This window comes from Streptopelia decaocto (genome assembly GCF_964273445.1).
Source record: "Streptopelia decaocto genome assembly, chromosome: 7".
Classification (NCBI taxonomy): domain Eukaryota; kingdom Metazoa; phylum Chordata; class Aves; order Columbiformes; family Columbidae; genus Streptopelia; species Streptopelia decaocto.
Window position 1 is genome coordinate 51,651,512 of NC_138661.1, and position 27,768 is coordinate 51,679,279.

The 27,768-nt window shown below is 40.8% G+C and overlaps 2 protein-coding genes across 6 annotated transcripts in view; both read right to left on the reverse strand.

Annotated features, from left to right (window-relative positions):
* Nucleotides 1-27,768, reverse strand: part of MOB2 (MOB kinase activator 2) — a 121,268-nt gene that overhangs the window by 15,649 nt on the left and 77,851 nt on the right. The window contains exon 1 of one of the 4 annotated variants that reach the window (XM_082057542.1): nucleotides 18,112-18,364. The exons of 2 other annotated variants lie outside the window; for them this stretch is intronic. In XM_082057542.1, coding sequence (XP_081913668.1) covers nucleotides 18,112-18,221 — 110 coding nt within the window. In that variant the 5' untranslated portion in view covers nucleotides 18,222-18,364. Of the gene's footprint in view, nucleotides 1-3,044; nucleotides 3,116-18,111; nucleotides 18,365-27,768 lie in introns of those variants that run through there. One more of the 4 variants, XM_082057543.1, reaches the window with a different exon arrangement.
* Nucleotides 1-27,768, reverse strand: part of DUSP8 (dual specificity phosphatase 8) — a 177,509-nt gene that overhangs the window by 4,773 nt on the left and 144,968 nt on the right. The window lies entirely within an intron of this gene.

Consider the following 27,768-nt stretch of genomic DNA (forward strand, 5'->3'; position numbering starts at 1 on the left):
TCTTCTCCCAAGTAGCAAGAGACAGGACAAAAGGAAATGCCCTCAAGTTGCACCAGGGGAGGTTCAGATTGGATATTAGGAAAAAATTCTTCCTGGAAAGGGTTGTCAGGCATTGGAACAGGCTGCCCAGGAAAGTGGTGGAGTCACCATCCCTGGAGGTGTTTAAAAGGTGTTTAGACGAGGGTCTTAGGGACACGGTTTAGTGCTAGAGTTAGGTTATGGTTGAACTTGATGATCCTGAGGGTCTCTTCCAACCAAAATGATTCTGTGATTCTAAAATGCCCATAAGGGTTTATTCACACCACTGAAACCTGATTGTCAAATCACCATGTGCAGCAGAAACTGCTTTTTAACCTTTTGCAGCTGCTGGGAGCTAAAGCAAGACCACAGAAATTTTTTCTGCCAGCAGATTTTCATGGCCTGTATGCACTGCAGTTGGCCCAAATATTCAAAGTGCAAACTAAAAAAAATTCTGGTCTTAAAAATGTCAAGTTTTGAACTGGACTACACATCTTCCCTTAACTACGCAGAACTTAGGTTATAAAGTCCAACTTACTGAGTTATGCTCAGTCTATTTTGTAAAACTGGCATTTTAGTTTGGAAACTATCAATACTAAAGCATTTTCTTTACTGCAGCACACCGCAGTACAGAGAAAACAGTTTTAGAAACATGATTATATATTATTAAGAATCCACAAATAATAGTTCTTTATTCTAGATAAACCAAAGCTTATAGATTCACAATTACCAGATTTACCAAAGAGCATAAAGCTTAGAAGTTAGCTTTCTTCCTTCTGCTCTCCCCTATCTCCAAGTTCACCAAAGCTTCAGGGACTTACAAGAAAGCATCATCTACGTGGAACCAACTCCAAATATGCAAAGCATCTATTATTTCCTTTGCTGTGAGCTGCTCGCATTCAAGATGCCTTCCTCAATTTTTCATTTTATGTTTAAAGTACACAAATACCTAAAATTGTGTGTGGCCATTTCTGAGATGTCCCAGAACACCCTTTTAAGTGAAGACTATGGCAGTGAGCATAAAGCAGCACACTGAGCAACAGCTTGCTCGGCCTGCTTTCAATGAAAGGAAAAGTGACAAGAATAGTAGAGTTTTACTGGCCTATTCAGGAAACACCAAATCCATCACCTGTAGATGATTATTTATTGAAAAACATAATTAAAAGTCTCATAAGATCACAAAAAGGCCAGTACCTTTCAAAAGACTGCTATAGGCACCCTAAAGCAAACCAAACTCCTAATCATGTTTACTTGTGTCTTTCTTGAAAATCGAGAATTCTGCTGAATGTGTCTTAACACGCCTGTGTCAGATCAACTGTACCTGCAAAGCAGCTGGAGGAATAGCTGTTATGCAGCAGTTTGGTGAAGGTCTGTCAAGAGGTCAGACCAAAACCTGTCTATCAATGCTTAACTACTAATTCAGAAAAGAAACATCTTTAGGGAACCCAAGGAGACAGCACTCAGCAGTTTTTATTGATGGGCAAACCAGAGTACAAACTAATTCTTTAGATTACTCCCAGGATAGGTTTGTATTTGGTTTTAGGCACTCAACTGAATAAGAAACCACAGGCCAAGTCACACCCATGAATAAGTTTCAGAGAAGGAAAAGTGATGGGAGATGGCAGAAGAGAGGTCACTTGTCTGAAGTCTTAGAAGAAGGTTCAGCAAACTGGCTCCAGCCAAAGGCAGTACATTCACTAATGCTTATAGCAGGGCTTCCATACTCAACCTTGTGTTCAGCTGAGAAAACACAGCAGCTGGAATTTTGCCTGGATTTCACTGGAGAAAGAGATCTACAAGATAATCCACCAAGTGACAGGCTCACTGGGCTCTGATGATTTTTTTTCCCCTGGTCTAACTGCTTTGTTAAGATCGAGTAAAACTGCCCATTTCCCAGCTTGCTTTCTTATCCCATCTCCGTTAATAAAGATAGTCCTCTAATCTTTCTCTTTCATTTCCTTCTTGATCAGATGCCCAGTATTTTCTTGGTTTAAAAATCCCCACACTTTGGAGCATCTTCAAAGCATCATCCACATATTTAGTTTTAAAACCCCATGAGGGAAGTATTATTCCAATTTCATAGCAGAAACTGGCTGTAAGGTTCAACATTTATTAACAGTACAAATACTAAAGATCTGCTTCAGTTTAAACTGATATGGTTTGTTTGGAAAGAAGCACATATGAAGCAACCTGATTTAGCTGTTTTATCAAAGGTGCAGCGTCCACTACGTAGATCCCTTTCATAACATGATGCAGTTCACATCACTTTGGAATTGTACCACACATCCATGGTTTTGGTCCTGAGAATCTGATTTATTGCAAGGCTGATCACACAGAGGGAATGCTAGTGATTTATTAAATGCCAAACTTCCCTCAACTGATCATGCAATTTAATATTATCTCCATCAATTCAGGATTCCTTTCTTCCAAAGGGAACCAGCACAGCTGTAATAATTTCTTTCTGTCTCCAGCAAGCTGTGCAGTTCCTTACACTGCATCTGAAAACAGAAATCTCTTCAAGGACAAATGATGCTTCAATCACTGCCTCCTCCCCTTCACACCCAACTAACTACTGGGGTGAGTGGCTGTTTATTTTTTCTTTTTTACATAAAAGTAATCAGTAGCTTTTCACCTTTTTTTGGTTTGGTTTGGTTTTCATGTGGCATATCAAAGTGGTTTTAGATATGAGTAACTTTAGAAAGTTTAAAAATTTAAAAGACCTGCAGCATTGAAGAGCAGAGCTGCAGGCAAAACTCCAATCACTCTGTGCCCTCTGGATCATGCACCAGTTTCAGGCTCCAGCCAAGCCTCAAACATTCTGATTTCCATTTGAAAAATTGACAGAACAGGTCCAACACACCTTATGTGCCAAATCTGTCTCCCTGTTTGCAAACCTCAAAACTCACAAAACCTCTCAAGTCTGTGGGGATGAAAATCATCATGGATTATGAACCTTCCAAGACAAAGATGCTTATTTTGTGATTAATAATGATATTTATTTTTTAGTAACTGACCCTGCTTCTTACCCAAGGTTAACTGGGGTAGTCGTAGCATTCCCCAGCAAATTTAGAAGACAGCACATCTCAGCTGTGACGTGTTCAGTCAGTTCTGGTGAGAGGACGCTAAAAGCCTCATGGTTCACAGCAATGCACGCAGAAGTGGCACAAAAAGAAAAATACCTTTCAAGAAAGATCAAAAAGATGTCCACAGAAATGTTACTACATTATATCTAAAATATCTACTCTTGAGGTTTGAGGTGTTATTTTCCAGTAACGTAGCTTACACTTTACAATTTATATAGTTTACAAAGTAGAGAATTTTGGGGTTGAAATGGTATATTCCCAAATAAAGCATTTATGTGGAAAACTTACAGCGTCCAATATCAACGCCATATTCCACCTCACCCGGGTGTACCTCTACAGTACCAAACTACCAGATACACCAAACTATCTCAGCCTTCGATTTTCATCCTGTAATTTTTCCTCTCTTTTTGAAGTGTCATGTTTTAAAACGTCCTCCATGGATGAAGTATTCTAGTGAAGTACTCCAGCCAAAACCTACTTTCTTGGTACTCTGAGAAGGGTGGTTTGCTTCTTGAAACATAAGCCAACAAAGAATTAGAGAGGCAGTAAGCCCATGTTTTAACAGTTTCTTTTAGGCCAAGCTTTACAAACACTTTCATGCTTTTATATTCTCCAGTGAATAAAGGTTTATAGTTAAAAATTTAAGGTATACTGGATATTTTTGTTTTAGCTCCTCTCTTCTTTCCTGCTTTGGGTAAGGAGTCAAATGGGATGTGAGTGGAACAGAAGAGGGAACAAAATGGATTAAGGTAAAAAATCGTACTATGTAAGCTCTCTCCCTCTAAGGTACTCCCTTTGCAAAGGGGAAAAAAACCCAAATATTTCAGCCATCCATAGAAGGCCACAGCTTTGTAAAGAAAACCATGTTAGCTGCTCACAGATTCACTTGTTACCTTTTTTTTTTTCTCCTCCTTTCCTGTGGCACTTTACTGGAACACAGTTAACTGATAACTTCTGTTTAGAAATGTTCTGTGTAAATATGGGAGTCCTGAACCTATTCATAGCGGGAAGGAAACGGTTTTATGGGCTAAAATTTACGAGTCCTAGTGACAAATTCCCCCCAAGAACAAAGAAGAAGCGGGTTATGCCAGCTTCTATAAGACAGGAACAAACTCTTGAAGGCTGTCCGGGTTTCCTACCCCAGCAGAACACAGTCTTTTCTCCTCAGTTAAGTACAAGGGCTGGAAGCTTAGAGGTGCTATGCAGCTTAAAATCACTTATTGGTAATTCAACATCTTTATTTATTTGCATAGCAGGCAAGAAAAGGAGAATAACAGGTTTCATTTGAACATCAGTAGAGTTGCCCTTTCTTTGAGAAAAAAGTGAGAGATGTTATTTATACTTCCCTCTTTCTTTAAAACCATACAAGATTAGTATCTCTGTGGATATTTTTCTGCAATCCCATGTCCTGCTTTAACCCAGATCACTGCTAAGTCTTCAGCTGAAAATGCCACGTGACAGCACACCCAGAACACAAATCCTGGATGTACATATACATGTTCAGGACTGGGAAAGAAAAGAAAATCAGCATGGAAGGGAAGCAGTGTAAGGTATTGGAAAGCAAACTCAAATCCCAGTGCAACATATAATACAATTGTTCATGGATTCGTGTGGTCTAACCATCTCTCCAGGGCTTGGGGAAAGGAAGGAGACTAAGTTTTTAAGGCAGTTTCCATTCCGATTTCCTCCCACCCCAGGTCTCTGATTGACCTCAGTTTCATTCTGCCCCTCTCCAGCCCCAGGTTAGCTCCAGGGCTCGGCTGCTGCGCAGGTCTAAGGGGGCTGCGCAGAATAAAATGTCTTTGGCAGCATTTCTGGCCCTGCTTCTTCATTTTTGTTCTGTTTTTAAAAGTTACTAATAGTTTATTTAAGAGGAGGAGGAAAGAAGAATGTACCCCACATGCCAGGGAAACATTTTCTTCTGGATTCTCATAGTGGCTCTTTGCCTTAAAAGGGAATCTTTGCTTGGCCTCCGGATGCTCTGCTGTAAACAGTCGGTGCCAAGGCATGGCAGGCATGTTAAGGATGACAAGTGCCATAATATTATTTCATAATGCCTCTTCTCAGCAGAAAGCCCAAAACATTCTGTAGGGCCAGACTGAGTTCCAGCTGTTGCTGCTGGCAAAGCAAGGAGGAGACAGGGCACCTGCACACAGTGTCTCTGATACATGAGGCCTTTCCATTCCCTTTGGTAGGACTCCCCACCCATCTACTGGTGAAGCATCTCCTACAAAGAGCAGTTGAGGGAACTGGGGCTGTTCAGCCTGGAGAAAAGGAGGCTGAGGAGAGACAATATCACTGTCTACAACTACCTGAAAGGAGGTTGTAGCATGGAGGGTGTCCATCTCTTTCTCCAGGTAACAAGTGATAGGATGAGAGGAAATGACCAAGTTGTGCCAGGGGAGGCTGAGATTGGATATTAGGGAAAATTTCTTTACTGAAAAGGTTGTCAGGCACTGGAACACGCTGCCCAGGGAAGTGGTGGAGTCACCATCCCTGGAGGTAATTAGAAGACATGTGGCACTTAGGGACACAGTTTAGTGGAGGACTTGGCAGTGTTAAGTTAATGGCTGAACTCACTGATCTTAACAGTCTTTTCCAGCCTACATGATTGTATGATTCTACTTCTCCCCCTCCTTCTCTCTTCCCATGTGTTTGTCCATGCTGCCCCTTCTCTTCTGCTGAGGATCCCCCATCTTCTCTTCCGTGCAGCTCTGGGAAGAATGGCTACAGAGGCAAGGCCAGGCATGCCAGCAGCTCAGTTAATGCTACAAAAATGCACAGAGTGCATTCTTGTGGTAAAACATGCTGGACTAGAGTTCCCTTTCTTCTCTGAGCATACCTGCCAGAACTCCTCCCCCAGACTGAGAGGACATATCCAGCCCCTCTGGTTGCTGGGGAGGGTCTTCTAACTGGTCCAGGTTCTCCTCCAGTCAGAACACTTGGGAACGGCTGAATGGTACAGAGTGCTAAGAACACGAGGGATATGATATCAGATGGGAGAAAAATAGATTATTTATTTCTAGGAGCCAGAGATGCAATTTAAAAGGAAACATTGTGTAGCAGAAACAGAAAATGACCTTACCCAAGCAAATACCCCGTTGTTCTTAATTTTGAAATGTCCTCTTTTACATTTGTGCCAAAAACCCCCTCATATTCAAACCAGGAGTTGCCAACATGAAACCTCAGCAAGATTCTTTTCCTAAGTGATTTACTATGATCCATATTTTTGGTGATTTATGGATTAGTAAAGAAAAAGGACACAAATCTTTCCTAATGTTTATTTTCCAGAGCTCTACATGGAGCCAAATTCGGTCTGTGGTAAGAGAGATTCAGTAGGTCATAGATTAAGAGTGTTGCAACAATTAATTTATCCAATGCTTAGAACAAACCATACAGGAGAACATTGCAACATAGGTGCCCAAGTCCTGAGCCTGTGACAGACATGTGGTGACTCTTGGGGGTTTTTTGTTGCTGTTAAGTTTTCAATTGCAGGCTATCCAATAAAGGACGCCAAAAACTGAGCAGAAGAGAGAGCAAATCCCTGCTTGAGATGGTATCTCCTGGTATACTCTCCCCTGCTTGCAACTCCTCCCCTAGAATGGTGACCCTGGCACAGGGCACAAAGGCACAGGAGATGCCATGCCATACTAACTCTCCAGGGCATCTCTGCCCAGTTGTTCATCAGTTCATCGGCTGAAAATACAGGCTGGAGTTCTGTTTTCTGGGGTTTGTCTTGTTAACATGTAGCTCATTTTAGTCCCCAGGCATGTTTGTTCCAAACCCATCAGGCCCATACACAATACCAAGATAAGGATGTGCTTGTATCCTTGCCTCCCTTAGAGGAAAAATGTCATTTGTATTCTAACAACACAAATGCTTCCTCATCATTCTCCATTGCTAAATATACTCCCATACTGCAGCTAGACAGCATGAACAGGATTCATTTCACCTAGCCACAGACATCTGAATATGTAAATGTTCATATCTGAATTGGTTCTGTAAGGACCTTTTAAAATCAGCAGAGATAAATATGTTTGTGGGTTCTTTTTTCCTTTTTTTCCTCTATACTGGAAAACCTTTCAGTCCAAGGCAGAAATCTATAGTATACCTTTTATATATATACATATATATATATATTATTTTTTTTTTTTTAATTAAAACACACAGACAGAAAAGTGGCTCTCAACTGAGAGCAGACGATAGCAGAGGTACCAAGCCTGGTTCCATTACAGGTGCTGCATGCTGCAGTGGGGAGAAATCCCACAGTACAGAGCCATGAGAACAAGTGATCTGCACCAAGATTTGAAAGCAAGTAAGTTCTGGCGCGGCTTTTAACACCTTTTTCACATTGGAGAAGGCAAAATACATCTGTCAGGTTTATTATTGCAATACTCAGAACGGTGTTTTTTTCAACACATGATTTGAAATTCTGGAGGCCAGAAAAACTGCTTATAAAAAAAATAATAATAAAAAAATAAAGTTAACCCAATTGGCAAAAAAAGCTTGTATCTTTCTTTCAAGGTTTTTAGACTCTGCAAATTGACAGAAAATGTAAATGTACTGTAGGCAAAACACAGAAACTTCTCAATTAACATATCTATTCCCTCTGTGTTTTCAGTCTATTAACTTAAGCAGTGATTTATTTATTATGCTGTAAACTTCTGTTGAAACACACTTAAATAGAGTTATTTTGACTTCTGCATCATGATTAAATTCAAGTCCTGGCAGCGACTGCTCCCCCTGGTTACTCCAAGACAGCCCTGTTGTCTTCCTAGAAGAGCACACGCAGTGCTTTGGTCCACCTTCACGGGAGAGAGTTCGCCACTGGAGTGCATAAACCACTGAAGACACTGTTTGTTGCGTTCCAACCTTTACGAAGTTTGCAGAGCTGGCAGATTGCAAAGCTATCTTTTTATTTCTAAACCAAGCAAATTTAATTTAGAAACCTCATGGCCTCGTAAATGCGGGATTTCACAACGTAGCTTACACAGAGTTGCTTTTTAGGATAGAACTGTGCTTTAATTGCTGGGAATTATTTCACCATGGCAACCTGGCTTCAGCAGTCAGACTTCTTGCTATATAGCCCAAGATATACAAATGTAGATAGTCTACTCTGCTCAGAGAGTACCAGGGTGCAGACAGGTTTGTCTTTGTAAGGAGTGTTTCAGTTTCCTCACCACCTTCTTGCCTTGCAAGCGCTTTCTGTACAACAAAAAACATTTATCTAACAATACTAACTAGTCTAAAGTACTGTACCCTAAATAAAACCTGCAACAAAGGAAATATGTTAAATATGCAGGCCAAGCCGCCTTTTTTGGAGGACAGGTACATGAAATGTCTCATGTATTTGTAGTTTGAATTTTGCAATTCTCAACTTTTAAAAGTCCATAAAAATGTTGTATAATATATTTTATAATGATAAACTGCAGTATGAGAGAAGGCAATATGGACTGCATGACAGTCCCCAAACAGTTAATGAGAATCCTCACTCCCAAAGTCTGTACTCTCAACAGAAAAGTATTTTTCAACATGGTGCAACATGTCAGCTTGCAGCTGAGCTCAGTCATAGTTGTTGTCTCTCTCCTCAGCTCCCCAAAGGCACGGAACAGTAAAGGACTGCCTTTTTTCCTTAGGGCAAAACTGGGCAAATTACAGCTATTTAGGCACAAAAAAGTGTCTTGCATTGGAAGATTAAGTTAGTTATTTTTGTTGGGAAGGCAGTGAAAACAAATTCATCACCTGCCTTGCTACTATAGTTCAACCTTTGAAAATGTCATCTATATGTAATCACACAGTAAGCAGGACTTCAACATCTGAATCCTTCACACAAACACAGTCTGGTTTACATCTAAAAAAAAAAAAGCGATTTAATAGGACAGAAAAGTGCTAGGGCACAGCAGAACTGAGAGTGTACAGAGCACCACAGGTAACGACACAGCTACTTCAAACAGCTTAGCTTTTTTGTAGGAGCTTCAGTAGACAATATAAATTCAATTAGATACATAGAATGGGAAAAAAATGAATTTGTTTTCACTATTCATAAGCAATTTTGCATGCCTGCACCTGTAAACTCACTTTCAAAGCATTTGTACTGGGACACACATGTGCATCTTGTTGTATTGCGACACATGGCTGTGAGGAATTCAATCAACTCCCCAGTCATTAGTTATTGAACAGGCTGGGCAAAGAAATAACATGAAGAAACAGCACCACCTGATCTTTTCATCCAATGCATCAAGCTCCACAAACTCATCTCTTACATTTTAAATTATCTACAGCATTTCAATGAGGAAGGATGTTTATTTACTTGATCACGGGTCAAGGTCAGTTCTCTTTCAATGGCAGCTTTGAAGATCAAAAATGGATTTTTATTATTTTCTTAATATTTTGGCTTTAATTTAAACCAAAGTTAGTTCAGGGAAGTCCCACCTCTCCTGACATACCTTAGATCAGATCCTGTGATGAAAAACATCTTTCAGTCTTTGTATGAACTATCTTGTTAAACAAAACGCCTGAAATCCATAGTTACAAAGCACGGACTGTGTCTCTTGAAAGGGTAACAGAGAGTTGAAGGTAAAAGGAATCAAACATTATCTTAATTAGGTAACTTTCATTAACAAATGATATGTACAAAACATTCACTAATCTAATAATGTAGTTAATTTTTAAACTTTGTGACAGAATGATGCAACACTGTCATTAATAGCACACAGCTGTTTTCAGTATTTCCTAGAAAACAGCACATTAAAGTTCTGCTTTCTGTACAGAGAAAGAGAAAAATATATTCAAAAAACAAACTCTAGGAAATCACGGGTCAAAGTAAAGAATATCTGAATGAATGATTGAAAAAAATAGTAAGGTGGATAATAGTTTAATTACAGGTACAGTTAGATCAGCCACTGTTAATTAGCTCATGAGGCAGCTGTGATTCCCAACCCTAATTTATTACTTTTCAGGATATGCCAAGGGAGACTGAACAGCTTAAGCAGAAGCACCTTCACAGGTGCAATCAGAAAAACCCCAAAACACAGACATATTCAAACTTGTAGTGCTACCTCCAAGGGCCTGTTGAAATACGAATTCATTCTTTTAATGAAATGCTGAAAGTGCAGCAAAGAAATGGTTAAGGAAGACTAGTCATTTTCAAAAATAAGTATTAAAATTAGATGCACAGTTGTGTGCTGAATTTGTTCATTCCCTTGGCTACATGCGCAAATGACAAGCAATGTCTTCAGCCGTTCATGCGGATTTACAATTAATCAGTTCATACAAGCAGAGACCAATACCTTGGCTTCTTCCACAGAACGCAATGTGAAGTGATGCTTTTACACTAGCTTTTGCAACTCAACGTCATACCTCAAAACACGGGACAGTTAATGACCAGCTAGTTCTCTCCGAACACAGCCTGCATCGCTCCCCTGAGAATCCCTTTTCAATTCCTGGCAGCAACCAGCAGCTCATACTGGTTTAGCAGAGGTGTAACCACATTGCTCCCGCACAGCTGCACCACTAGTTTCACCACAGAGAAATGAAAGACAGTCCCTAACCACTCGAGAGAGTAATTTACTTTCATTGTTCAGGCATCAGTTACTTCTCAATATTTAAGTCTCAACTTCAAAAATCAATAGGAATCCTTCTCAAAAAGCTTGTAACTGAAATCACTGAACAGGTTAGCTCGACTTCTAAATAAGATGTGTGGATTTTAAAATAGTTTTTTGATGTATTTGAATGATATGCCTAGACATGAAAAAAAGCTTTGTATGCTCATAACCAGAAAAATAAATATTTCAGTTCTGACAGAATACAGTTTCCACTCTGTCCCACACAGATGGTAGTCTCAAGACCCCAGCTTTATCTTTCCCTGCACACATCTGTTCTGAAGAAATAAGGCAGTCACATCAAAACTGTGGACTTTGTATGATGAAGAATCAGCAAAACCTCGTTTATCACAATTTCCTTTCCCTCATTTTGCCAAATGCATCCTGCCAATTGTCAGCACTTAACCCATAAGGCTTTGGTGTTCCAAATCTGGGATTTGTGGTCACATTGGACTGAAGAACAGATGTGGGTTCGTGTCTGGAGTGCAAGTGGATCTACCAAGGGCACCTAACGTCATCTCTGCGGTGTGTGACTTTTTATAAATCACCATGAAGAGGCCCAAGACTTCTTTCTCCATTAACTCTATGTACTTCATATGGTGTGCCAGGATTATTTTTCTTCTTATATTAAGCTGTCCAAGGAGTTTTAATATTCTGTCACTATCTGCCTTTGAGGACAGCTGCACTCACTGCTGATTCCTCCTTTTTAAAAATAAAAGGAATTGCACAGACATCCACAATGTTCCTTTCACCTGGGAAGCACCTGCTACCACCAGTCCCTGCTGTCTGAGCAAAAGCACTTCTAAACTTATTTCAGTACCAGACAGAAATTAACTTGGAAAATTAACACAGTGGCAATTTCTGACAAGCTCAAACAACCCAGCTCCAGTGTTAATGGGCTCTGTCAACTCCAAGAAGTGCTCTTTTTCTTCAGAAAGCAGGAAGAAAGGGTTAATCCATACATCCTACATCCCTTTCTTTCCAGAGACTAGGTGCTGCGAGCTTTTAAAAGAAAAGCAACATACCTCTCTAACAGCAATTTGCTGAAGTCTTAGTTAAGATTCTGTTGAGCCCCACAGCACTAAGGATTAAGAAAAAGGATTAGAAAATCCCCCTCAACAACAGAACATTTTCTCAAACTCAGTTCTGGTGCAGTCACAGAGAAAGATGTTTAATAGGGAAATGGATAAATTGTGTCTTAGCCATCCTAGAGACAGAGCAACAGCCCGTGGGAGAATACATTCCCAACACCACACCTCTTCAGCAAAGATCATCAAGAATAGAAAGAGAAAAGGTCTTATACAGAAGACTTTTTTTTTCTCCTACAAACCTACTTAGTAAAGACTTTGATGTGCACAGATGGTTTGAGATACCAGGAACAGTGGATAGAAATCAAGTGTGAAATAGATACTTTCTCCATAAAGAGCAGCACTAGAAACATGGGCTATTACAACACGGGAAGCAAAGAGACAAACTAGGAATTCTAGTCAACTCCCAGAAGGACGAATGTTGCACGATCAAACTTTGCACATATATAAATTGAAATAATCTTCCAGGCTGAAACAACATCTAAAATCTGGAGCAAATCCTATAATGAAACAGAGGTATACCAAAGAAACAAGACAAAAAAAGGGTGGTGGACAATTTCAGAATTTTGAGATTACAATCAAATATATTCTCCTTAAAGTGTCCAGGATGGATCTTCAGGGAAAAAAAAAAAAAAAAAGGCAGCATTCTTTTGCCCCCACAACAGATGAAAATGCTGTTAAACCTCAGGCAGGTACCCTTCCTATACAAGCTCTAGAGATACCTTACAGGGTTATTTCAACACATAGAAGAATTTTATCAGTCCTCTCCCTCTGGCTATCGCTTCGCAGGATGTAGAACACGTAACCAAAATGTTGTAAATACCTCTGAAGAAAGACACCAACTTTATTAAGTTAATACATTGTACATGGTTCACCAACTTTCATAAATGCACCAGGGTCATGACACTCCTGCAGCAAATACAAGTGAAGAGACGACTATCCCAAAGGAATGGAGCAGTGCACGGCTCATTGGACCGCTAGCGAGACACAGCATCTTTCCAGAGCATAGTTTCAACTCCTGAGCTCCAGGAGACCAGGTTGTTACATGCCTTTGTCAGAAAGTACCCAACAGCTTGTAGTGGGACTGAACATCAAGCAAAGCGCTACAACTTTTGCAGCCATGACCAGAAGAGACTTTGCTACCTGCGTATGCTGGGAACACCTGCCCGCGGCAGCGGGGAGAGTCAGCCCCATGGAGAAGTCCAGCAGGCTGGCAGTGCCACTCAGGTCCAACTCCACTGCAACCTGCTCTGTCCCAAGGACAGGACACCTGTGTCAAATAACAATCTCCACATGCACATCTCTGCTTTCATACGCACCCAACAGCTAGAACAAAGCCCCTCCTGCCTGGTCACAGCCTGGCAAAGCACAAGATGTTACTGCCCTGTGGTCTCAGTGGCCCCTTCTGAGTGGCTGGGTGAACGTCCCAAAAGGCTGTCACTGAACAAGGAATCAGCTCCCGTTACAGAAATATTCAGCAAGACGCAGCATGACAATTTGTGATGTCAGTTGCCCTGAACCATAAACATTTTGAACTATTTTGGTACAATGGAAAGTTGTGTGAAGGAGAAAGAAAAAGAACAGGATAAAAATAACTGACATGGTTCTGAAGGGCATTTTGCCTATAAGCCCCTTCCCTGCACACTGCCCTTCCTTCTTTTCTGCCTGTCCCCAGACTTCTGTGTTAATCAGATTAGCTAATGTTAAAAAAGGCTCTTCCTAATTACTTTCTAATACTGTAGACTGGACTAAATTATTGAGAATAGTTTCTACCTAAATTAGGATAAAACAAGACTGACACTTTAAAATATTTGTTTTAGTCCTGTTGATACACACAACCATCACGAACAATAGCTATTTTCAGCAACAAGAGTCAAGGCAGTGGAGACGAGGCAGCTACATCAAACACACTCTTGCTTCTAGTCACCTATGTCCCGTTTCATGAACACACTTAAGATAACTTAACAAACAGAATCCAATGTGAATATTAACATGGTTTCTTTCTGATCTTGCTATGAATTATTTGATAGATAAGGAATTTAATTTTTCAAAACTTTGTATGTGCTAGATGTGAAAATACATAGCACCATCTAGGACGCAAATACAAACTTGCTAATTTATCTAACTGACACAATCATTATCACGCTATCACTGAAGACAAATTACTACACTCTTGAAAAGTATCTGTAAAAATTACCCCAAAATAGTGGGGTTGGTTGTTATCCAAATCAGTCTCTGCGCATTGCTGTAAGAAGGGAGGCTCTTACAAGAAAGAGCAGCTTTAAGTCATCTGTTCCCACGCTCATCCTGGAGTATGTGTACTGCCATATATACCACACTGTACTTTATCAGAAGTCATTACACAATGACATGCCTGCATCATTCCTCTTTCCTGACACCATATCACCAATTATTAGTCAACTATCTCAGAGGGACTTGGTTTCACTGAAGACTTAACTAGAAAAGCACTGAGGAGCAGTCTCCTAAAATTGCCTGTGCAGGACCCAAAGTGCCATGGCGCAGCAAACACGCTGCAGTGTCAAAGAACAATCTGCTGCACTCAAGCAGCAGAGTCAAGATTTGAGCACTGCCACAGGCAGGGAACGCTGCGTTCTGAAATCACCAGCACGTGACTCTGAAGAACACTGGTGGCCAGCTCAGTTATCCGCTGGGACCAAAGTGGGAGATCACTCGTGTACCTGAGTCTGCCTTCCACTTGTGCTGCTTGAGGCCAGTAAAAAGCACACCTCTGCAAGGAAGCCAAGAGTAATCAGCTGCTTCACAAAATCCTTGACTAATTAATTAAATAATGTTAAAAAGTAGAATAATACTCAAAGTTTTTACATCCTACTTTCCTTTTCCCCTTCTACCTGTCTCCAGAACACCAACTTGTAGAAAACAGAACAACAACAAAATAGAAAAACTGCATCCATTTTGGTTTTTTCCCCTCCCTAACCACAGGCTACGTAATTACACAATTCATTAGAGGAGAGGGGAAAAATGGGATTAACATAGTTCAAAAACATCTGAAGTCAAATGAAAGCCCTAATTAAACATTGTGCCAAGGAATACACATAACTTCATTTCAGCTATGCTATGATTAATTTAAAAGGGAGATGACACTTTCCCAATGGTATTTCAATTTTTTAAAATCATTACAAGTGTGTAGTCTTGGTCTCATCCCTGAAGTGTTAAACACAGTTTACTAACCCTTATGATGAAAGATACAAGCATCTCCAGAGTTCTTAATAGCTGAATCACTAATAATTTAAAAGATTAATAATCCTAACAGTAGCTTTCATAAAAAATTAATTAGAAAGGCTGAGAGCACATCTGTTGCTTTTGTTACATTTTTACCCCTTTCTGGTTCAGTTGTCTTTTCCCCACACTCTTTTAAACTCTTCTCAGGTTCTCGGGGCTGCTGCTTCTTCTCATGGAGGCTTTTTGCTTCCTCGCACTTCCCTCCTTGTTCTCTCCCTGTACTGGTTCTTCCTTTGGCAGCTGTTACTACCAGCGTATGACACAGATACTGTTTGGCACCCAGCAGCTAGGAAGACTTGGACCTACTAACTAATGAAAACTTGTTAAAGGCTTCAAAAGAGTGAGTTATTTGTAAGAGTGAGTTACTTACAAGAACATACAACTCATGTAAATAACGTACAACAAATTTGCTATGGAGGAAAATCATACTGGAACAAGTGAGCCTTATAATTCACAACCAGGAGACAGACAGAAATGGAGAGCAATTTAGGGAAAAGATGTACACTCTATTCCTTGTCCATTGTGAATTTCTACAAGTCCTTGGCAGGCTGTGGAGGGTTGGGAGGGAACAGTGGTGATGATGGTTTCCAGTTACGCCTGAGAAAAAAAACTACAATGCAGTAGGCTGTTCATAACGCCAGGCTATGCACAAGCAAGATAACCTTTGATCTCACCATCAAGCCATTAGCAGGCCTGATTGACAGAAGAAAAATTACTTAATCCAAAGTTTAGTATTGATTCATCTGAAGTCTAGTATTGATTCATCTTCTATATAGACTACAGAAAACTCAATCAGCTGTGTTTCAGTTGGGCAGCCTTAAAAGTGCTGTTTGATACCCTTTGTCTTATACTTACTCAGAAAGAGATGGTAAACCATTACAGTAATGTGGCATTTATCTCATTTAACTTCCCATCACTAGGACATAAGTGCTAACAAATGAGCTGGCCACTGTATCAGGCTGGCATTGCCCCTCTGTATTCAACCACATCTTTAAGCTCCCTGCTTTTCTCTACAAACAATAAAGTTGACCACGCTCAGCTGGGGATGTCTGTGTTCAAAGAAATCCCACCACAGCTGTCACCAACAAGCCACCATTTTTTGCCTACACAAGGTCCCATGTAGCTCCTTCTTCCACCATCACTGGGCTCAAATTTTCTTAAGTGCTAATACCCCATTTCTGCAGTAAGGAAACTTCAACTGGACTTATTATTTACCTAGGCTCCTGGCTAGTGCCTGTGCTCTTACAATGAGCTCTCTGCAGAACAGGATGAGTTTATGACTTACAGAATAAAAACCAAAGAAAAGTAAGATGAAGCAACACATGTAAGGTCAGATAAGGCATCTGAAGTATATTCAAGAAAAGAAAGAACTGCATGCAAAAGGATAGCCCAGAATGAAAAGACATTAAAAAAACCTCTACTACAATATAGTAACCACTTCCATCTAGCAACAGCTTAGCAAACCAAAGTTATGCTATTAATTCCAGACACCAAAATACTTGATGTACGACAACAACGTCTTCCTGCTTTCACAAGTTTTATAGCGCAGGTAGAAAATAAACCTCGGGAAAAGAAGGCAAATATAATTATTCACAGTTTCTGCACGTACTTCAGCTGGAGAAGAAATAAAAAGGCTATACTTTTTCAAAAGCAAGCATTGAGCTTATCATAAAAATATATGTTTCACTGCTAAGACACAGGAAGTTACCTATACTTTAAAATAAACCGCCATGGATGCTGAACAAAAGGTCTAGCAATTCTTCCCTACAGAGGCACCCATCTATTTACATCTGGGAGTGCTGCCAATAGAACAGCTACCAAAAACTTCAAAGGGTTCATGGCATGAATAACAAGCCACTGGCCAAAGGATTTTATGATATGACCAGCTGCATAACACCATCTCGAATTATAGACACCAGCCCCCCCTCAAAAAAAAAGCAAAAAAAGGATGTTAAACTTGTTAAAAAGTCAAAAAAGAAACCTGAATTTCCTAAAATAATGGTTTCTACAGGAAATTAATTTTAATGAGGGGGAAAAAAAAAAGTACTGCAATACACCACTTCTTTAAGAGAAACTCCAAGCAGTCCTTGTCACCAAGCCTACTTTGAGAGCAGTGAACTTCTCCAGTTTAAGCTGCAGCCAGAGCTCAGCTGCTTTGTGATCAGAATGCTCTGCTTTAATAAATGGCTCCCCTAAACTCACTTGGGAAGAGAGGAGACTTGAGTCAACGGAGGAAGAGAGGGATAATGTTTCTACTGACAAACATTTAACAACTGGCAACCGACAGTAAGAAACAGGGACAAACGAAAGCTCGTCAAATAAAGTTACGCAGAAGGAACAAGGCTCCTTTTTGGAGCAGCCCTACCATTCCTCATAGATCCCAGAAAATTATCTGAAAACACTTAACCAAAATAAAAAGCTGCAGTTGTTGAATAGCAAGGCTGCTAATCCTAATATTTGTGGTGACGCTTTTCCCTGCAAACCAGAACGGGTCAGAACTCCTCCAAATCAAATTACTGTGCGTCCTTTGCCAAGGAGTCTGGTTTTGGTCTCACTAGTCATACACGTCTCAGTGTTCACACAAGTCCTTCTGAGGTACATGAGCAATTTTTTCCCCTCATCTTACGACATTTCTGTAGGAAACATGCCAAAGCATATGTAGCGTCTTGGTCAGATTCCTTATTGAGGAAAGTCAGGACCTTCACTGTCTGCTTACGTCCTGGAAATTCAGTTCTTAGGGAGCACAAATAAAACTTGACTGCAGTATTATGTGTGGACAAATGTTTTCTCCAAGCAGCTATTCATATTCCAACTTCCACCCTCCCAGACTGCTACACAAGATCCAGAGGGAGCCAAACGCAGCTTCCCTCCTCCAGACACGAGAGGAACTAAGCAGAACAAGGCACCCGGGCCAGATCTTTAACTTAAGCTCCATCTCCCTTCTGGCTCCTCTCGGGGCCACAGAGACGAGTCCCGGGGGCAGCCCCGTTCAGACACACGCACTGGCCCCGCGGGGCAGCCGCCCTGCCCGCCCGCCGCCCCCGGCGGACCCGTCCTTACCGCAGCACTTTGCCCACCGCCTGCAGGACCATTTTGCAGCTTAATCCGGGTTTGGGACTCTGGGCGACGACGGGCCGTTCACCGGGGAGGCTGCAGTGATCCCCAACCATGGTACGGCGGGAGGAGCGCGGCGCAGCCGAGCGGAGCGGGGAAACGCCGGGGCGCCGGCGGGCTCGGCCCGGGCTCTCCGCCGAGCTCCCCGCCAGCAGCCGCCCGCCCCGCCCGGCGCCCCGGCCCGGCCCCCGCCCGGCGCCGCCAATGGGCAGCGGCCGCGGCTCCTCCGCCCGCCGCGCCCGGCCCGGCCCCTGCACCGGCCCTTTCCGGCCGGAGACGGGGCTTCTGCCGCGCCGCCCCGGGCCGGGTTACAGAGCCCTGTCTCTCCTCCCTCGGCCCTGGGCAGGGCTTGGCAATACATTTCAGAAAATGCTGCGAGGAGCTGCGGGGCTGCAGCAGGAGGGAGGAAGCTCTGGCCCTAGAGAGTCAACCAAACCGGCACTGTCCAACACAAGCACCAGCATCAACAATAAAATCCTCTGCTGCTACTTTGGGCAGCCAAAAAGTAAGCAAGACAAAGTAGATTTGCTAGGATGGTGATGCCACAAGACACACACTGCTGTTGCTGTCTGCACTACAGGCACCATGCGTAATGGAGCCAACGCCAGACTCCTGGTGAGAAATGGGAGCGATGATGCCTTTTGCAAGCAAGACTTTGTACTGCTCTCTCCGGACACTGACAAACAAGGGCAAGAGCTAGCCCAAGAGCAAAGTTAGATAAGTTCTGCCAGAAACATAGTGAATGTCAGCCCAGCAATGACATTAGGATCCTTACTAGAGGGGTTTAAACAGAGGAAGGGTGAAGAACAGTAAAGCCTTTAACAGCAAGAGCCACCTTGCCCTCATTACTGGAGTTAAGGGCAGGCATTTGAGTAATGGTCTTCAGAGGATGAGTGATTAAGTGGTGTCCCCAAACACAGTTTTACACAGAGAAACCACTTTGCCATGAGTTTTCCTAACAGATCTTATAAAGGCACTGAATGTCCAGTTCCTTAGCCACACCAGGTAACCACTAACCCCCCCCCACCTTTTGGACAGGCAGCTGTGCCCACAGCTTGCTGATGTAGCATTTAGAGCCAAATCACAACAAAAATGTGATGGGTGTGGCATAACATGACCTATAACACAAAGGCCTGAGAACATTACTTATTTTGACACACTGAAACTCGACCCATGACATCTCTGGGAAAACAGTAGGTTTGCCATTTTACGTACACCTGCAACACTGGCTTGCAGTCAAAGGGGCAGTTCCCCAGACAGATATTGCCAAGCACTCCAGTCCATTTAATAAACAGGCATCTTGCCCTGTAAAGAGAAGGTCAGACTTGTTGAATTAAACCTAGCACAAATCATGACATTGTTGTCATCCCCAACTCAGCATCACTTGTTTAAATAGAATGGAAAAATGGCTACTGTTTGCACAGATCCAAGGAACCACTGCCACATTACGCAGCTGGAGGAATAATGTGCTACTCAGCCCCAAAGCACCTACGCAGGCAGTGGTGTTGTCAGTTACGCGCTGTCTTTTAGTCACACCTCCAAGTTAGGCCTCTGCACCCTTGTGAAGCGGGAGATATTTGTATTCTCACTGTCCAAGCAATCCACTTAAGACAGAGTTTTAATGACTTCACTGATAGCACACAGGAAGTCTGCGGCTGAACACAGCTCAGCTTTTCACAGAGTGGCCCCGTGCTTCATATAGAAGATTATCCGACCCTTGAAAAACCTGGTGCTCACTCAGTCTTTTCTCCAAGTAACAACGAATTCTCCCAGTAACATTAAAAACCAGTCCTGGCAAACAGAGGAAGGACATCTGCCAAGAGGGCAGTTGCCCTCCTTTCGTTCACCAGTCAAGTCTGCACAGAGAGAATGTTGTTTGTTAAAAAAACACCCTAAAAACAACAAGCCTGTGATATAAAGCAGCTTAAGTTTTATTAAAAGTCTGTCTATCCAAAGTAAATTAAAGAAAAATCCAGGGGTAAAACCAAAATAAATACAGCTCTGTGGCGTTACGGTTGTATTAGGAAAGCTGGCCTCTCCGTGACTCTGACAGCTAACCATTCGCTCTTCAGAGATGGAGCTTCAATAGTCTCACACAGGTTAGGAACTCATGCTCTGCTGTTAAAACTGATAGATAACCGAAATAAAATTTTTAAACCTGATATCTTTTTACTTTGACCCGATAAATGGCCCACTTCTCTATTCTGTTAGCTTCTGCAAACCAGCATTTTCCTTTCCCTTTCCTCAACCATGTATCTCCACATATCCATTTTCCAGCCTTTCCTCCACCTATCAGTTTTCCTTCATTCAAGCAACAGCTCCTTTTTGCATCAACTGCATGCTACAGTTTACCTGTAGTACTGGATTTTATGCAAATTGTGGGAAACCCCAGCATCTCAAAGTCAATTTTAAATGCCCCAAAATAATAAAAATGAAACAAGGTTATTATAGAAAGCACAACTTAAGCACATACACTTTATTTATATACCATCAACATAAGCAATTTAAAACGTGCAGTACAGATTCTCACACTTCAACAAGATTTAGAGCACATCAGCAGACACAAATGTGTTTACTTTAAAGGTGCTGCACCCAAAAAGTGCAGTACGTGACCTAAAAGAAATGTATTTATTTGAATGCAACTACTGGTCTGATCTCTATGTATGCATATTCTGAAGGATTCATATCGGCACTTCCTCAAGGGTCTGTCGTACAGCCATCCAATATCCTGCCTATTCACATCCATTGGTAGCTTCTTTTACACTTGCTTCCTCAAAATCTGCACGTAACAACTGTTAAATTCGACCTCAGCACAAGTGTGCTTCAGCAGTCACAAACTGCTTCAAGTGTGTTCCTTACCCACCAGCCAGACTTCAAAGATCACGGAGCTGGATATTGAAATCATCACTAAAACGTTAATAGAAATACCTGTGAATGGACCTACCAACAGCTTTATAACTTGTGTCAGTCCTACAGGCATGTCAGTAATATCACCAGTGGTGCACAGTAAGGGCTGGGAAGAGGGGAGCCCTATTTCCCACCACTTAAACATGACTATAGGTTCTTATAGTACACTGACTGAAAGTTTTCTACATTGATCCGAACTACCAAGCCAAGTAACGGTATTTATAACTTTTATGAATAATGCTTTGTATTTATAATGATGTTATAAGCAGTGGTTACACGTAATTATTTATTTGCCTCTTTCAGGGGTCCATAAAAATTAAGTGTAAAGCAACCACCACAGGGATGTATACTAGTACCCAGAGGTTTGGGAAAGAAAGCAAGTTATATCAACCCAGGCAAGCGAACAATGTCAGGGGAAAAAAAAATCATAATCACTATTTTGATTAAGGTACAATTTAGCATTTATATGTATAGAAATGAGGCCTTGTAATATCAGATTGTAAAGCTCTGTTTTGAATTAAACTGAATTTTACTGTATGTCCCTGCCTGACATAGAACATTTCAAATTTGCTAGCTAATTAGCTCTTTGGTTTACCCCTAGTGTGCCCTGCTACCACCTAACCAAGTACCCTTTCCCGTTACCTGACAGTTCATCCCCCAGGTCTCTGCAATCACTTAAAATCAGCAACAAAAACCTTTTATCTTTTAGCTTGCCTCTAAGAAGCATTTATATTGAGATTACATTTGCTCTCCATTTTGTCATCCTCACACAGCAGCAAAGATGGAATGAGCAGCTCTCCTCCATATAGACAGTAAAGGCATAGCTTTTGGACAGAAGACAGACTGAAGTCACACATGTCTTAACCTCAAAAAGTAGTTTGGAGGTGGTCATAGTGAGGGGAGAAATAAAAGATTTCAAGGGTATACTTTCAGTTCCACTCTTGAGTTAACAGCAGGAGAAACTGGTCTTCCTGACCACAGTGTTGTGATATAAGCCGTATCAACAATGGTCAGAAACATTGCAGAAAGTTTGTGCATAAAGGATTCAGCTTAAAAGCAGCACATTTCTAGGTGACAAGGTATGTACAATTGCTGCTTTATTGAAAACTTTGGTTACAATAAGTCAGTGTCTCTTCTGCAACCCCCACCCCTTTGGCTTCATCAGTAATGTGTGGGGTTTTTTCTGCAACAGGTGGAGAGAAAAAAATGGTACACAATATTCTCACTTAATCCATAACATGATAAACAATCAATTGCTGCAAGAAAAGCAAAATAGTGCAAAATATCAGTAAAGCTTCAATAGATACTCCAAAGAGTTTATATTATGACACTTTGGAAAAGATGCACAAAATGAGAAGAACCAAGAGTTCATGAAATTATCACTTTACTGAATTAAAGGAGAAAAAGGAAAGTGAATGCTGCTGTATGTACCGAACAGAAATCCTGATCTCAAACGTACTGTATTTCTGGCATGTGTGTAGGCACATCTATTGTTCTGAAATCCTCTGAAATGTCAAGTTAAGCTAGGTTCATCAAGAAGTGTGTATGGATGAGAGCTAAACAACACGGATGTGTTGAAGGATGCAGCAATAGCAGTAGCGCAGCAGGAGATACTCAACTCTACCAGCATTGAACAAGTACCCAAGAACTATTAGGAAAGGACAGGATGGCGACACTCAGGCTCTACATGGAGAAGTGATGTGAAACAGAGGGCAGAGCTGATTTTTTAATCGCCTGTTTTTCAGTCAGTTCTCCTGATTCAGCCCACCTCAAGTGACAGAAGCCCTCTGCAAAACCCACTGGCAGGACACTTGTTTCCTGCAGAGCTGCTCCACTCAAGTTTGTGGCAAATAGATTCTGAGTCAATGAATTGCCATGGAGTTGGAGAGAAACATCAGATTCAGACCTTAGTTTGTAGTATCCCCGTAAACTTACCACTGTTATAAAAATAATTTATGTTTTTAAAAGTTATTCTTCTGAATACTGGGCAAATTCCAAGATTACTGCCTTCTGTTTAAAGTTTTCCCTGCTGTCAACTGAAAAGGTTCTTTGCTTTCCATACTAAGGTGTTGCATACTATTACAAAGCACCCCATTTCAGCGACGGATGAAGCAGTCCCTATATGGTACCCTTTTTACATAGCTCATTCCAAAATAATACAACATCACAATGACACAGCCTCCAGAAGCAGAGAGTTTTCCTCTTTCTAGATTGCAAAATAATATGATTGGCACTACTATTTCAAGGAACAATAAAATGGAAAATATTTACAAATAAACAGCTCAAATCTATCACCCTCATAAAACTGTCTTCCATATAGACAAGTTTGCTGGGCAAAAGCCCAGCAATAGCTCCAGGTGACACTGAAGCTCAAGTGACAGGCAACATCTATCTCAGAGAGGATAAAATCCCTTTTTTTCTTTCAGTAGGGGATGAGGAAAGAAGAAAACACAAACAAGTAAAGATGTGCTGGTGAGGATAATACATTTATCATTCTGAGTGCCCAAAAGGATGTCTTCCGACACACGCATCTCACAGATTAAGTCAGAGGAAGTTTTATTAAGCAGAATACCTGGTGATAGGCTGCATGGGATGCTCACAGCATACTGTAAAGATTGAGATGCTTAATTTATACCATTGCAGCTGCTGCTAGTTCCTTCCTAGAGACAACACAAGTGACAATTTCAGGTCACATTTTACCATTCCTTTTTTTTTTTTTTCCGTGTCCTAATTTTGAAGTTTAACTAGAGTGCACCCCAGGGAAACATTAGTGCAATATGCATTTCATACAGAAAAACTAAAATGAAAGGCTCCTTTTTCTTCCCTTCCCCAAATACACTGGACCTCAAGAATCATATAAAGAGGTAACACTTCTAAAACTTGGCTAAGAAGCTCTCCCTGGGGTTTGTTTAACATATTCGGAGATATTTGCTAGATATATACAGAACTCTCCCTGAAAGTTTTATAACGCAACTACTGTTTTCACATGTTTGGGTAAATATGGCATGGAAAACAAAACCCTAATTGCAAACTGGCATGAAACTCTAGACTAAGGAGTCAAAGGTGTAATCAGCAGAGGAAAGGAGGGTATCTGTGTCAGCACTGTTATTGGTCAGGACTATCTACAGTTGGGTGGGAAAGACAGAGAGAGAAAAAGGGGAGATGCTGGGAGTGAACTTGCAGAGTTTTCCCAGACAGTTGTACAGGCAGTAAGGAAATACAAGTTTCCCCCCTTGGTGCTAAGAATCACTTCATTGCAGTACAGCAAATGATTTTATCTGGTAACGTCACGTTTAGATGACAGCATGAGCGAAAAACAATTCATGAAATAAGTGTGAAATTTATTCTAGGAAATTTTTCTCCAGGCATTCATTACAAAATATAACACACGGAGCTTACATTACATAAGATTAAACAGGGGAAGCTATTCATTGTAATTTCTGGAACTTACAGAATCATTCCTTAGCTACTACTTCTAACGAGCAGGACCACAAAATCCAGAAGTCACAAAATTAACTTGGTTCACACCCAGACCAGTGCACATCTGCATTCCACATACAACCAAAACACACATGCTGCAACCCAGCTAATTTGATTTCTTAATACCTGACACGCCTCACACAGATCATTGTGACAGGAGGACAATAACAGCTTCTGCCTTGCAAACAACGCCATAAAGTATCGAACTTAAAACCTGAAGTAGTTCAAATTTATGAAAAGATGAAAAAATTTCCAGCAGTGGTTCAGCCTTGCAAAGCTGTGTAAGTATTTGCATTGCAGCAGCTCAGCCCAGAGGAGCGGCCACTTCACAGCGCTGAAGTAAAACCTGTTTGGCCAGCGTGCATGTAAAGGCGTGTGCTAGAGATGGACATGGGGCTGCGGAAAGACACTGATGAGTAGTTTGTCACAGGGACTCGCCTCGGAAGAGGTGAGGCTGAAGTTACACAGCTGGATTTCAAACACTCGTGGAAGCATGATGATCTCGCCTTTGAGATATCCTCGAACCTAGTATACCACTGATTAAGCATTTCAAGCCATTCAAAAACATTAACACTTCTATTTCAGTATAGTAAATGATGGATTTGCAAATTTACTGAAAAAAATACCTTGAAATTCTTCACACCTGGTTACAGTGAAGATGTTACACACAAGAGCCCATAATTTTCTCACAGCAGTGCTGTCTTTGGTCTTTGCTGCGCTTGCCAGTCTTGGCCGTGTGAGAGCTCAGCTGCATGTGGGACATACTAACATAGGCACAGCCACACAAAACCGCACAGCCTAAGTAACCTGCTTGTAATTTTCCTAAAACTTGACACCAAAACACTGTCAGTTTTCATGCTTTGATTCTTCTGATAAAGAAAATGGCGTAAGTGCATTCATTTACCCAGTTGATTTGAATCTCACGCTTAGTACAAAACTTCAAACATCTTAGAAAACCCAACATGGTCATATATTCTTGAGATCAACCCTCTCCCACAAATTTTTGGCAGATTTGGACAAGAAGCAGCAGAATAACACAATTTAAGATTAAGACTACCATACACTTTTTTTCAGGCACTGCGGTAATATACAATGGAAGCACACTGATCTAGTTCAATAAGGAACTGGTGGATTAAAAAAGCTTGTATACCTAGAATTGTTTGGCTTGTTTCTAAATGACATTTCTTCAAAAGCAAGTTAAGCTAGTAGTTAAAAAACAAAACAAAACCCACCAAACCAAACCAACAAACAAAAAACCACACACAAAAGAAAAAACAAAACAAAACACCAACCAAAACCAACTCAAAGAACATCCAAAAGAGTAACATTTATGGAAAATATCACGTCTCTATACAACAATAACATACAATACAACTACTTGAATTATCTCAAACCATTAGAACTTTCCTTTTTAGGCTCAGAATATTTGAAAGCAACCTTTATAAAAGTAAAAAGCCCCTCCTGGAAGCACACAGAGGTCAGGAGGAGGTCTGCTTATGACAGAACTGCCTTCCAAATTGTGGTTAGATTATTGCTTTACAGTACACAAGTATTTTTATTACTGTGACATTCTTGCACTGGTGTAAACCCGAAGAGGCAATCACATCTTGAGAGAAGTGCCATAAAAGAAACTTCTATGAACCCAAATCTCATCTGATCAAGGAGAAATAAAATAAATGGTAGAATGTAGAGTAGAAGAGACATGAGTTTAAGCCAATCATAGAGAAATAAAGATATGGGTTTAAAAAATAACACCATTAAGCACAGATCTGTCTTTGAGCAACACTACTGTATATAAAGCTTTTGTGATGCTGTCTTCTTAAAATCTCCATTTTGCGTAGAATTTGTCCTATGGCCATACTCACACTTTCTCCCCCCACAGTCCATTACAACTCTTGAATGGATGTTTATTTACTAGGAAACAAAGAAAAGCACTGGCTGACAGAAGAGCTTTGTCCTTCTGGTTAGACAAGATTGCCATGTTTTAGCAATGCAATAACAAAATTAGCCTTGCCTGCTCTCAAGCACCAAAAAAAAAAAAAAAAACACCTCACTTAAGGTCCTGGACAGAAACTGAAGAAAGGACATTACTGTACCTACCAAAACCTGCATGAACTTTGCTGAATAAGTTTCTAACCCAATTCCACAGCCAAAAAAAAAAAAAAAGTAGTAAGTAGTTACTATAATCTACATTTTGCATAACTAGTTTTGCAGACTTTTCCTAAACTACTTGTTTTCAGACTTGGTCCATATCAATATGTACTGAGACTAGAACCAATGGGTGATGTCATACTATCATAATTCCTACTTTCCTGAGAAATACCATTGCCATGAACATGGCAAAGACATCTTTTTCAAAATGCTTGATGAAAATTGCTTTGTGATGAGGAAAAGGCCCTGAAGTTGCAGTGTTACTGTGAGGACACACAGGCAGGTTAGTGCCAGAGGAGAAACAAATACTACCAGCAAACATAAGAAGGGAAGGATGACTCCAGACTTCTCAAAAGTCCAACTCTGCCACTACTTCCTTGGAAGCGCGAGAGAAATTGAACTCCTCTCTAAAGCAAGATAAATATATATGAAATCTCATCTAATTTCAGTGATGCACACTACCTGAAGTTTTTTAGCATTTTTCTAGGCTTCTTACTGGGGAGGTGAAAGTGAATATTAGGATATGTATTCATCCCGTATCTTGAGCTACTTCTGTATTTTGAAAGGACATTATATGCACGAAGCAAATGTGCTCCAATACGCAATACATGAACCTTTCTCTTTTGACGTTCTGCCCTAAAAAAGGTTTGAAACTAGGGAAAATACATTGTGTTCCACTATACAAATAGCAACTTCCCTGTATAATTATAGTACATTTTGCTGAGAATTGCATCATGACTAGTGTACTACCAAGAGGACAAACATTTAACCACTATTCTTAGTTTGGTAGAAAATTTTTCCCACATTACATAAACACATACACACACACCCAACATGGGCAGCACCATAAATCTTTCATTGTTTTTATTTTAGGAAAGGAGCAGTTATTTTTTAATTTCAGTAGCTTTATTTTTGTCGATGTTATGAAACAAGTATTAGCTTTTCTCCTTCAGCTTTCTTCAATATTATTCTTCCATTCTCTCTACTGCAGTTTCCTTAACTTTCTGTAAGACAAGACTGTAAAACAGGAATTAAAAAATTGGCATGCTGATTCCAAATATCCTT